General features: G+C 36.5%; 1 protein-coding gene across 2 annotated transcripts in view; it reads right to left on the bottom strand.

The window, feature by feature from the left end:
• LOC131034106 (adenine DNA glycosylase) overlaps positions 1–8408 on the bottom strand; it is an 80198-nt gene extending 71790 nt beyond the window's left edge. The window contains exons 1-2 of one of the 2 annotated variants that reach the window (XM_057965481.2): positions 7739–8408; positions 7584–7643 (exon numbers count right to left, since the gene is read on the bottom strand). In XM_057965481.2, the coding sequence (XP_057821464.1) occupies positions 7584–7643; positions 7739–8194 (516 nt within the window). In that variant the 5' untranslated portion in view covers positions 8195–8408. The remainder of the gene's footprint in view (positions 1–7583; positions 7644–7738) is intronic. The other variant, XM_057965482.2, reaches the window with a different exon arrangement.
• Between the last annotated feature and the right edge of the window lie 5492 nt (positions 8409–13900).

Genomic DNA, 13900 nt, shown 5'->3' with positions numbered 1-13900 from the left:
GTTGGTTAGTTGGCAACCGAGGGGTGGCAATTGCGGTGCGACGGTTGGCACTCGCACCCCCTCAACATCTTTATATACTTCCGAAATGTAACTTGTGGAGAACAACAATTATGAATGGAATAACATCTGATATCTATGGCATTATTATTCTGCATTATGTGCTTTATGTTTTAAGTTATTCACCCGAGAGAGCAAACATCCTTATGCCTAATGACAGTTCTGGTTAAGCACATTTATCTGCCCTACAACAATCTCTGCTCAATACACCACACCGAAGGATAAATTCGCTCAAGCACCACATATATCACTCTCTGATAATGTAGGCACTACACTGATACCCAATTTGCATGACAACATCACCTATATATACTGATCATCAACCTTGGCAACAAGGTCGGCTAAACCCTCATCTCACACATACAAAATTACATCACACGATACAAAGATCCACGACCAGACCAATATGATGATATACATGATATAACATGGACTAAAATCAAATTCTCAAACACGCAACACCACCGGAAATTACGCCAAGATCAACCGCAACACGCCACACCACCAAGAATACAGCATAACACGAAGAATATCACCGGATCAGTAAAATCACCAATACCGTGCACAATGATCAATGCGGACCACCAAAGCAAATAGGACACAATTAGGAAACACCAACAAGCACAATAGAACCATCTGCAGTAGCTGCACCAACACCACTTATCAAATCTTCATCGATCAACATCTGAAACTCAAGAACACTCAAACAACAAAAACTCGGACTAGAAAGATAGCTTGTGGAGCACCAAATCACAAACTATGTGAAACGTAGATACACATGAACATCCCAAACAATCTCCCAAAATCATAACTCAAGATCTGATCACACCGAAATATACCAGAGGAAATACCGAACTCTACAAAGTACTGATCAGAAAAACCAAATTGTAAACCGGATCATACGATATGATCAATTAAGCTTCTGGATCATAGAAACCAATACCAAATGATATAATGATACTAGGAATACTCCATATACCGAACCATGATCCCAATAAACCAATCTGCAACCTCTCGAGCAATAAACCACGGGAATATGTTGACATCAATGACAACAACATATCCTAGCAGCAGCAATGTCCAACATGTTTCTCTTACACTAGAGATGACTAAAGAGAAGTTTTGGGAGCTTCGTAATATAGGTCAAATCAATATACAAAGGTCTGAAGTTAAAAGTGCCCAGTACTGGCCCTATGACAAAGAGAGCAATGATCAGTTTGTAAAAGATTATTTGAAGTATCAATAAAGACACAGGAACTATGCATATGATAAGTTGCTTAAAGACATGGGTCTTGAAGAAGAATGCAAAGTTGTTGAATATGATCCAACCGGAGGTTGTTAGAACCAATGACAACATATCTGAAATTTATCCACCCATTGGGGTCTATGAAACAAACAAGTATAGTGAAAGCTGTATTGTTTAGAATGTCTAAGATTTCTACTCACTTTTCTTTGTCTTCTATTTAATTTTGTGGATCTGTATTAGTTCCTAGGCTGGTTTGTCTCTTGTGAGCTTGAGCTCTTCGAAGTAATCTCCATTTCGTAATCTATAAATATAATCAATTCAAAAAGAAAAAACTGATTGTCCTTTTCATAGAAGGGTTAACCAAACCTCTCAAGGGTTTGATTAAAGTGTTTGATCCATTGTCTCTATAGGAAGCTATTAAAAGAGCCCTAGATTTGGAGACTACAGTTCCCAAGTACAGATTTCATTCAGAGATTCCATCTTTGGACCAATCAATCAAAGGAGGTTTCACAGAAGGAAGAGTCTTATGCACAGCTACAAAAGAATTACTACCAAAAATAAAGACAACAGATGAGCTCAAGAATGATCTCTGGAGAAAGAGTTTGTGTTTTTCGTGTAAAGAACCTTGGGAATCTGCTCATTGGTGGATGGTCAAGGGAAATATTCATTATATTGAGGTAGTTTCTGATGAGGACAGAGAAAAAGAGGAACCTGAACCCCATTCAAATAGTGGAGGAACGCTTGCTTCTCTTTCAAGAGCACCAAGATACCATCCATTCAAATTTCAATACTCCTTAATAGTAGAGCTACTCATAACTACACTAACAAAGATTTGGTATCTAAGAAAAGATTTCAAATTGAAAACTTTAGAGGACTTGATGTAATAGTTGTTAACAGATTTATATTCCCTACAGAGAGAAAATTATTTAGCTTAGCACACTCATAAGGGAGCATAAGGTGTGTGATGACTTTAATATTATTGGTTTAGGAGAAAACGACTTAGTTTTGGGTATTCAGTAGTTGTGCTCCCTTGGGGAAATCACTCAAAACTTTCAAACTTTGGAATTTAATTTTAATTCTAAAGGAACTAAGTTGCCAATTCAAGTATGAATGCAGGTACAAGAACTAAAACCTGATATGGTGGTATGGCAATTTTTACTTCTAAATATTTAAAGGCTTGATATAGAGATTCGCTTGGTATATTCATATAGAGATTTGATGACAATTTAAAAGTACTGCATATTTTATTTCATATGCATGCACATATTTTGGTATATTCACTTGGATACGGCCCTTGGTTACTTCCTAGGTGCCCAGGTTCACTATGAAGGACCCACAACGAACTCAGGCACCCAAGAAGTATCCAGGGTTGTACCTGAACAATTCTTTTACCCAAAAAGTACTTATGCTAGGACCCGGGCTTTACTAGCATTACCCGATAACATAGAAAAGGAAGGGAGGTAACACTTAAAAGAACTTCTTGATGGGTAAACCAACTTGACTACAACAAAATGTATGGAAGTGTCCACCTACAATGAGCCATTCATATCTATAAAGTCTCTATGCACAAATTGTTCAATTCACAACAAAATGACACAAAGGAAATAATTGGAGCAAAATAGGATTTTCAAGAGCTTATAGAAGCGTTGCAAAAGATTTATAGACAACTATAGAGATAATTTGAGGAGGTTATTTTTGAATATGTCTTTCAACCAAGCATATTGAGTGGATGGACACACAAATCTCTAAGGTTGATTTGGGATCCTAGTACCTCCAGAAAGATTCAATCAAGTGGAGAAGAAATTTTCGAGCATCCTAGTTATGATTGCTTGATGACAAACAATCTTAGAGAGGGTGGATTATAATTTCCCTCTTTGAAATTAAACCAAGATAAAACCCAAAACACCCATCATACATTACGTGTGGGTCTTGGTAATATTGCACTAGGAAAATAGGATTATAATAATAAAATAACAGGGTCATAATGTCACAAAGGGGGCCACGTAGATGATATTCAAAAATGAAATTATAATATAAAAGACCTCAAGAAAAGTTAAAATATAAAATAAGATCTCGTAAAAGTAAAATCTATTTTAAATAATTACTCTCAAATATCAATCAAGGGTCATGAAGGAAATTAGAAGAGCTATGTCTTTTAGAGGGCTCTATTTATGAGAGACCAAGCAAGGAGAAGGAAGCATATTGATCAACCATTCTGTTTCAGAATTTCTACACCTTGTTGGAGCAATGGACATTGGTTCAGTTGACCTAAGGATGAAGACACACAATTCCTCGGCATGAATTCTTACGAAGATCACCATTGTACAGATTTGTTCAAATTTCCAGTTGGTAATAAAGATATATCTTTCTAGATTTCAACGCCATAATCTTAGATTTCAAGTGGGCAACTTGGTGAAGGATCATTGTAATTTATAATTGATTTATAGCAGATTTAAAGGCAGATTAATACTTAAAAGCAGCACAGCCTGTTTTTGAGAAGGTTCATGGCAGTTTTAGATCTGTTTAGGACAGACTGGAGAGCAAAGTCAGGTTAGAAAACAGCAGAGTTAAATCGTTACAACTTATATTAGAGTTTGAGGCATCCAAAATAGGGGAAGTGCACCATCCATTTAAGGACAGTTCGTTGCTCAATAACATAAGGGAATTTGATAGTTTTGTTACACAGAATTAAGGACAGAATTATTGCTTGAGTCTTAAACAGCACCATATTTCAAGGAGAAATCGCTGTTTTCTGTGGTAAGGAATCACAGCGGTTGAAGTTATTTTGAATTACCATTCATTGCTGGTTAGAATTTGGAGAATTTGTTCAAAATAAGAAAACTTTTAAAAGGGAATATTACTGAACCAAGTCCCTTTATTTACAATTTTACATATGCTTTCAGGGCATAAAAATTTGCCATATATTACAGGCCTGCACATTTCTTTACAGATGGCTTTAAAATACTACATCAACTTGTGTGGATAATCCGCATAAGCCTAAAACAGCTACATATCCCAGCAGTTTGAATTAATTATTGCTTGCCTTGCAAGAAATTTTCTTCTTCTAGAAATTCATCTTTGCTCCACTACCAGCGAACATGTTTGACTGCAACTGGTAGCATTACTTTGGCTAACTTTGATTCTTCCAAACATGACCATATCTCTTTCTGCACATTCTCTTTCCTTGACAGTATTGTTCACTGTTCTGTGTACAAACTCCTTTCTGAAATGGAGAGTTCAGTATCAAACTCTACTAACATCCAACAGTCCTCACAAATTTAGACATGATAGCACATACTATACTTGTGAAATGTCCTGGCTATAAGAGCTCAAGCTGAGGGCCTTTTTTTTTAATTTTTTAGCAACTTTCACGTTTGCCTCAGCATTATTTGATTTGTTTGAGCACAGCTTGCTAGCCATCAAATCTTGCTTTGGATCAGCAGTAAGCACGATCTCACATTAACACAAATTTTTGTACCATCAAAAATCTCTGAACACTTTACGTTGCTAAGGCCTTTTACCCTGAGTAGACTCATCAACAATTACCTCTTTATATTTAACATGCCTGACAGCCGTTAGATTGAGCTAGTTGATGAAATTTAATGGCTTCCACATACCCCAAAGCTTCTTCACATAACCCTGAGGAATGTCTTAAAAACATTGGATTTGTAATGTCTCCATTTTTCCTAGCCTTTTATAAAGATTTAGCCTTTTGGCTAAATGGAGGAATAAGGAGAAATTAAAATTAAAAATTAAGAGTGACTTTATATTTAATTAATTTAATTAAATAGTGACTAAAGTATGAAATTAAAATAATTAAAGTCACTTAATATATAATAGAGTGTACCTACCCTCTTCTAGAAGGAATCTCATGATGGGTTATGAAAAGGATAAATAGAAGAGGGTGATGATTGATCGGGCAGATTGGAGATTGATTGGATATGATGACATGACTGATGCGTTGCATTGGTTGAATCTCTGAGGATGCAAACCTTCAGCAAATTGATAGAAGGACTGGACGAAACCCTAGTTTCCTCTTCTTGGGAGTGGGAGATACTCAGTTTTCCACATTGAGCATAATGAGTTGATGGTGGTTGGGAAGGACAAATCAGTCCTTTCACTTGAGCTGACTGAGTTTTTGCTTCAGCATTCATGGGTACAAATGGGAAGGATGCTTCAGAATTTAGGTGCATTTAATGTTTCAAATCTGCACTTTATTGGAGGGAAATAGGCGATTTTTTGTGAAGGTAATTTGAAGGTGGAAATTAGGAGGTAGCTGACTATATTGCAGGTCTGAGACAGATCGGATTCATCATCCATAACCCACGACTTTGTTAATATTTCTTGGTTGAAGCATCAAGATATTTGTTGAAGGGCAGCACTAGCATTGGGGTCTCAAGGCGATTCACTTATGAGCACTTGGGAGGAGTTTTAAGAAGAAATCAGTACTCAGATCAGATCTGAAGACAAACCATATCAGACTGCTAGTCTCACGATTTTGACACCTAGACTCCACACTTGCATCAAAATTGGCAACTAATATTGGCGATTTGGAGTATGAGGAGAGGCGATCCCTTTTAGCATTAAACTGAAGGAGTTTTAAGGAGGATCCGGCCACTGAACATTGTTTATCAGAATTTCGAGTCTGACTGCCTCCACCCTCGATTTTGGCTTCTAGTGCATGCAGGGGTCTCCAAAGACATACAATAAGGAGGGCAGTTTTATCTAGTGTATTGGGCGGTCATTTTGGTGAAGTTTCTTGGTGAATTGGGCTATCAATGCTCCATGGTTTCAGACTGAGAATGTAGCAGCAGGGGCAGCACCAAGGGATGGTCGATTTGTCACATTCAAAGACATATGATTAATGTTCTATCATCAAGGCATCACGAAATAAGGTTCCTTATTCACTTGCTCTCATGAAGAATTTTCAGTTTATGTGATTGATCGTGACTGTAGCCCTAAAGTCTTCAGAAGTCTGAAAATGACAGTCTGTGTAATCATTTACTAGCTGCCTATATCTTGTCATTAGGCTGTCATATGAAATGTAATTTCATTCATTATATGAATAAGAAGATAGTCTTTGGCTTGCAACATAACTCACTATTTTACTGAGGACACATGCCAACTGTTTGACATAATGACAGCCAACTAAACATTCTGATTTTGAACCCCATTTGGTGATAGAATGACATGATTTGATTGTGTATGCATTCTTAGCTATGGTACTTTCACTTTCAGTCATTTGTAGTTGAATTTTTTATGAGAAATGTGTGAAAGGGTCACCTCCATATCAAACTGAAAACTACTAAGACAGCAGTCTGCATAACACGCAGCAGTAGTAAGCAGCATAACACGCAGATTTGACAGCGAATATCTCCTTGTTTCAGTCATTATAGGACAGGGGATATTACACTTGGCTATAATAGCTCAAGCTGAGGTCCTTGTTTTTATTTTCTTTAGCAACTTTCACGTTTTGCCTTAGCATTATTTGCATTGTTTGAGCACAGCTTGCTAGCCATCAAATCTTGCTTTGGATCAGCAGTAAGCACGACCTCACATTAACACAAATTTTTGTACCATCAAAAATCTCTGAACACTTTACGTTGCTAAGGCCTTTTACCCTGAGTGGACTCATCAACAATTACCTCTTTATATATAACATGCCTGACAGCCGTTAGATTGAGCTAGTTGATGAAATTTAATGGCTTCCACATACCCCAAAGCTTCTTCACATAACCCTGAGGAACGTCTAAAAAACATTGGATCTAATTTGAGCTCAATGGTGGACGCATCTTTGGAAACGCTTTAACAGCATCAACTCTTAAAATTGTGATAGCCATAGGATTAAAGCCCTAATCAATTGCTGTCACGTATTTAGGCTTCTTTTGATAAGGGAACATCCTCAAAGGTGCGTCGATGATTGAATTAGAAGCCAAGATCAACAATTGCAGGTAGGAACAGTTCGACAACTTACCAAAGAAATACAAAAATCTTATGAGATAGATGCAACTTGGAACAGTTACTTACAAACACTAATACAGTAAAAATGACTACGATGACAAATACCAATGCAAACAAGATTATTACAATGACAAGGTATCTTTACAGGTCTGTGACGTGTTATGAAAATTACTAGCAAGTGACCCTGCTCTAAATCAACAAAAAGTTGAATTTTGCGAATGCTCAGATGCCAAAACTGTCCAAAAAAATGCAAGTGAAGAAAATTCTAAAGCTAGTCATTGTGAAGCTATTGAGTAAGAAATATATTTAATGTAAATACCTCCAACAGATAGCGGGCACGGCGGTAGTAACCCAATCCAGCCCACATTTCGTTAACTTCCTGTTACCACAGATGACGGGTCAATCCTGAACCTCCTGACTGTATTGAACCTGAACATACGGCAACAAAACAAAGAGGGATTAATATGAAATTACCTCTTGGGAAGCCTTGGCGAGATGATGAAGCGTAGGCCAACTATCCATCCAACGAGTGTAGTAATCCACCACAACAGTCACCCTGGTCTGATGAAGCATTACCTCCGACACCCACACTTCATATGCCCTGCGATCCCTCTCCTCTTCAGTGTCGTGTTCGTCGTCCTGCTTCTGGTCCGACCTCCATGGCAACACACGATGTGTTGCGTAGTACCATTCAAGGAGACGCTGAGAGATTGATGACGCCTCTTTCCGCTTGAAATCCTCTATGTCTGCAACAACAGGAGTTTCTTTGGGCTCGGATTTTGGTGTTGCTCGTCTACCCTTGTTCAGCTTAGGAGGAGATGGGGGAGATGTGTTGCACGTAGAAGCCAAATTGTTGATGCCCCCCTTCTTTTTTTTATTGGTGCGACTGAAAGGGGGTTGAGTCAGTGGAAGAAGAGGAGGGTCTGCCATTAAAGCCACCTCTACCCCTCTTCCACTCGCAGGATTTTACAGTGATAAGTGGCAAACTGCTTGATAGTGTCGAGAATCTAAAAAAGAGAGGGAATTTTCAAGCATGGTCTTCAAAAACAGGCAAAACTCGTGCTTTTGAATTTGAATGGATAATCATATCCACCATGCCATGAGCTTCGGAAAGACTCGAAGTCTTTTTAATCAATAGAAAGTCCTTCCCAGTTCTTAGCTAATTGAGTTGTTAATATGGAAATTAATTTTAGATAAAAGAGTTGAGTATCTAAATATGTTTAGATTGGATTTGAATATGATTAAAATTAAAATTAAATGTATTTTCGAGTTAGAAAAGGGGAGATTAGAAAGAATTTAATATATATAAATGAAAATCAATTTTACACATGGAATTTGATCATTATATTTATGTTTTTATTTCAAATAATGTCTATGTTAACACTACAAACTTATCATTATTTTTTGTCTTGCTAATTTCTTACAAATTAATTATATAAATAATTATTTAATTAATTATCCTACAATTCTACTTTCTTGTAATTTATTAAATGAATCATTATTTAATTAATTAATTATCTATATTCATATTCCTCCTGTAAGACTAATTGATTAAATAACCTTGGTTCACAATTCTCCCAACTTAATCAAGTAATTAGTCTCTTATTAGTTAATTAATTAAGATTACTTAACCCCTATTAACATTTATTCTAATTTAATAATCAACATGACCTTTATTTATTACTCTTTTGATCTTAGTTGATTAATCCATCTACATGAATTAATATCCAAGTCATTCATTATCTAACATCTCCCCCATGTGTGAGCATGTTAACTTGCAAGCATATTATTCCTTTGCCACATTCCTTAACTTTTGACTCATTTCTACCTTAGATACTCATGCATGTGAGAGCATATCTCTCACCCATTTCACCTTGCTCACACGTGTGAGCATTTTTAATGTTTTCCACCTCACATGTCGCTTGCCCTCTTCTCAATTAATCCTGCAACTTGATCAACCATTCCTTAATCTTGGATTTTCCTCCCTTTTGTGACACTTGTCACAAGGTTGTCTTCAATTCATGCCTCTCAAATCTTGGCCCTCTATTTTCCTCTTGGGAAAACTAATTAATAAGAGGCCTATCCTTCCATTTTTATCATCTATTTTTTTGTTGACTTTATGGTGCTCTTTTTATGAGCTAATTATCTAAACATACCCATGTATGTTATCAAACTAGTGATGTGACTACAAGGAACATCCACATCATTACATTGGAGCTTATCCAAAAACCAATCATGAAGATATAAATATTTGTTTTGCTTGTGTTTTCAAAAATGATGGACCATTACATTAAAATATTGTCAAAAAATTAAAAAAATCTACTCTGTGACACGCTTCCCGAGGTAAAATTTTACTTCGTCCTTGGACTGGCTTAATTCACAGTCCATCCTCAATCCACATTTCAAATTTAATCGCATTATGAGTTCATTTGCTATGTTTTTCCTTCAAATTCGGGTTTTTTCTCCTTGACTGCAAGTGGGAAATTTTCCTTAAGCTGCAAGTTTTATGTTTTCCTTTGTTTTAGTGTTTGTACGGAAATTTTAAGTTAATTACAAGTGCACTTTATGAAAAATAGAACTTGTAACTTACTTTTTATTTCCCCCTTGTTGATTTTTGGCTTTTTAGTCATTGTACGAAATTTTTGGACATATTACAAGTGAACTTTAAATTATAATGTTTAAATAAAACTTCTAATTCGTTTAAAAAGTTCCACTTAAGTGATTTTAAGTTATGGTAGCGGTTTTTCTCCTCCATTACAAGTTTTATAAAGTCACTTTAAGTTGTAATAGGGATTTTATTTCCCTATTACAAGTTTTATTTTTAAGTTATTTTTGTGACTTGTAAAAGGAATTTTACTTTCCCTTTACTAGTCTTTTGTTGAGTTGTTTAAAACTTGTAAAGGAAGTTTTATTTCTGGTGCAGGAGCACCTAGGTCTCATTTTCATCTCAGGTTTGATAACAATTTTGGTTTTTATTAGTTTTAAGTTGGAAAGTTGTCTAAGATGTTTTTGAAGGTGTTCTAGGTTGTTTGGATAAGTTTTGAACTCATTGCGTGGTTTTGGTTTCTTGTTTTCATCTTTTTGCTCAAAGTTGTCAGTTTAGTGTTGCCTGATAAAATGATGGAAAAATGAGTTTTTAATGTGGTTTTTGTTTTAAAAGTGCTTAGACATGTCTTATGCTTGGTTTGTAGGTGTGAGTAGTGCTCTTAGTTGATTGTAGGTCTTTGAGATCAATCTTGCATTTTCTAGGCACCAAAAATTGTCATTTAGGCATCAAAATATCAAATTTAAGTGCTCTTGGACATGTACCTATCCGTACAGGAAGCTAACCAACTAGGAGAGGTATTTAACCTCCTATTTTAACTATTGTCAAGGTTGATCATTCGAAGTTATGAAGCATTTTGCAAACTTGCACTAGTTTTTACCTTATTTTTCCTATGTTTTGAGTCCATTTGAGTAGCAGTCCGTACGCCTGTTGTACTTGTCCGTACTGGTTTGGAATTTTCATGTTCTCTCATGTTTCTTGAATTTTTTCCCTTTGGTGGCATTTAATTTCATCAAGTTTTGAGTTTTGTGCAAAAATATTTGGTTTTGACGGTTTCACTACCTTGTCTAGGAAATTGGCAAGGATGCTTGGCCAACTTGGCTTCTTAAGGCCCTAAGTGCTCATGGCTTTCCAAGAACCAGTTGGTCAACTTGTAGGATATGTACATACTTTTTTTGATTTCAAAATTGCAGGTGTGAGGAGTTTTGTGGCCATGGAGCCCTAGGCAAGTGTGTCATTTGGCTAGGGTCTTGAAGTAGTTTGATGCTTTGCTCTTCCATAGCAAATGCATTTATCAGATGGACAGACTTGCTTTGATGTTTAAGATTGTAAGTGAAGGCCATGAGACTTTCTAAGCCAAGGGAAGGAAGGTTGCACTTTCTGTTTGTGTAAATTGTAACAAAAACAGTGAGTCATTGTTTTGGTATTAGTTTTCCCTTCATTTGTTTGCTCTCCACCATATATTGGTGTGTGTAAAACCTTGCATCTTCTTTGTTTGTTTGCAAACAAGAGAAAGGAAAGGTGTTTGACTCTACCCATGGGTTTGTGTTTGCCAAGATCAAGCAATGATCCCTTTAGGCAAAGTGTAACGCCCAGCAGGCTGTCACAGCCATTTATGACTGATTTTAGCATTTTAAATGATGTTGTTATTGCATTCTTCCTCTTCCACATAGCAGGTATGAAGGACAACAAACTCTAAAGACAGAGCAGTGATAGAAAAGCACCAATCAGACCTTTGCAAAGGTGTTTTGATAGTGGTAAAGTGCAGGTCACAGTGGAAAAACCAGTGAAAGGGCAAAGTGCAGTGATAAATTGGTTTTGACAATGTATGACTCGTGGTTTATAATTGCTTAATGCTTGTGTGCAGGGCTAATATGACTCTCTTTTGTCTCTAAATGGTAGACATGTTTACATGTTTGAATGTAATTGGTTCTTTGCAACTGATGTGTTTGTAAGAAGCAATAATGGAAAAGTTGTCAATTGTTGCACTTTCCTTATGTGCATTTTGTAAAAACTTGTTCTCCAATCTTTGAAGTGTAAATCTTCTTTATTGTGGCCTAATTATTCAATAGCATGATATCACTAAGGTTTCTTGTTTCATATTGGAGGTCTCTAGCTTGAAGATTGATTTTCACCATCAAAACCCTACCAAACCCTCCCTTTTCACCCATTTTTGGGACAGTCATGGAGAAGGCCTAAGAGACCTTGAGACTTTGAAAATCTTCAAGAAATCCCAAAAGGGTGTCCGAATATCAACTTTTTTTACCTGGAAGTCCATCGCTTGAGCAGGGTGAGCACAAAACCCCAAAAGGAGGGCTAATTCCTAGTAGCCCGTTTTAGGCCTAAAACTAGGTTTTTGTCAAATCGGGTATGCCAAAGAAGGTTACAAAGCATGAAACCCAACAAATCAAGTTGAAATAGGTTAACCTAACATGAATCCAACATATTTGGTGAGTTTGATTTCATAAGTCGGTTTTGGAGCACTTGAAAGGATGACAACAACTATGGAGTTGAAGCCCTTGAGTAGCCAAGGAGAGTTTGACTTAGGGAGGTGGAACAAGGAGAGTTGTTAGATTGCCTTTGAGCTATTTTGCACTCTGTCCTTGGTGACTACACCTTGAAAACAGTAAGGATCTATCACTTAGCAAACATACTAGCCATTTAGCAACCACCTTGCACTACCTCCCTATCAATTTCCCTTTTACATGCATTTAAAACTTGTTGTTTTCTCTCACAGACCCGATTTCGCCTTATGCATGAAAAAGTGAATATTTTTAACTTGCAAATAGGTGAAAGAAACCCGATTTCTTTTGTTCTTTGCATTTTAAACTTGTCATTCCTCCCCAAGAACCAAACCAGCAATATTGGAGCATTTTGTTGAAGATTTCCACCGATTTTTGTGGAGAGATTCAAGGAGGGAGAAGACATTTTGGTTTCCTTGCTATTTTCATCCATCTTTCAACTCCTTTCATGCCATTTGGAAGATGTTATTGCTAGTTTTATTGTCTTCAAACAACAAAACACATGTTTCTTGAATGCCACGATTTTCTTCTTGGAATGCCATGAATCTTACCTCTCCTAAATCATTTTGGCTTGTCTTGCCTAGACATGGAGGTTGGATACTTGTCTTGACCGATTCTTCATGCATTGGATGGGCATTTTGATCCATATGGCATTTTTTCAAAAACGTGGCTAGGGTTTGGAGTGTGGTTTGTTGTATATTTAAGAGATTTTCTCCCTTCTTTCAAGGATTGCTTCTTATTCTTGGGAGGTCATTTTGATTGATCAAGGTATGTTCTCTTCTCTTTTTCTTGTTTTTATTTCTTGTTTTAGTTTGTTTTGGTTTCCTTGATCAATTTGTATATATGTTAGTTTTGTTTTGTTCTTGTCTAAAATCGGTTTTGTGAGAGATTTTCCCCTTTGTTCCAAGTTTGCAAAGCAATTTGTGAATTGCATTGTATTTCCCCATTTTCCCTCTTTACTTGCATTCAGGATTTTAAAACCTGATTGCAAGTAAGATGAAAATAGTTGATATACCCCTTTGGTTGAAAATCTTAACCATCTTTTGTTTAAATTCCAAGTTTCAAAGTTGGAAAAATGTTGAAAGATCTTCCCATTTTCATAAAGATGATCTTCCCAAAATCTTTCCATTTTCACTCATATTCATTGCCATCATCCGTACATACCATTCCCACCATTTCCTATATGTCAAAATCTCATTTTTCACTCACTACTTCATTTTCCTTTTTCCAAGTATACTTGCATTCGGGTTTCAAAAGTTTGATTGCACATTTGTTCTTCCCCACTTGTATACTTGTAAAATGTTCCCCAAGATCCGAAATTGCTCCAAAATGCACTCAAAAAACACTTGAAAATGAGTTTTAAAGGTCCAAGTACAAGTGCAAACTTGTAGTTACCCATTACACATATGAAGTTGCATGTTTGTTCTCCACAATTGCAAGTTAATGCTCGTGTTTTCCCCACACATGTAATGCAGCTTCCATAACCCAAAATTAACTTGTGAGCCCAATTCGGCGTCAATTTATACCTTCCCTTCTCAGTCTAGTTTCCACACACGATCTACCAAATCA

Source organism: Cryptomeria japonica, chromosome 10 (assembly GCF_030272615.1).
Source record: "Cryptomeria japonica chromosome 10, Sugi_1.0, whole genome shotgun sequence".
NCBI classification, from domain to species: domain Eukaryota; kingdom Viridiplantae; phylum Streptophyta; class Pinopsida; order Cupressales; family Cupressaceae; genus Cryptomeria; species Cryptomeria japonica.
Note: the sequence above shows the minus strand (reverse complement) of the source record. Positions and strands in the feature narration are given on the sequence as shown.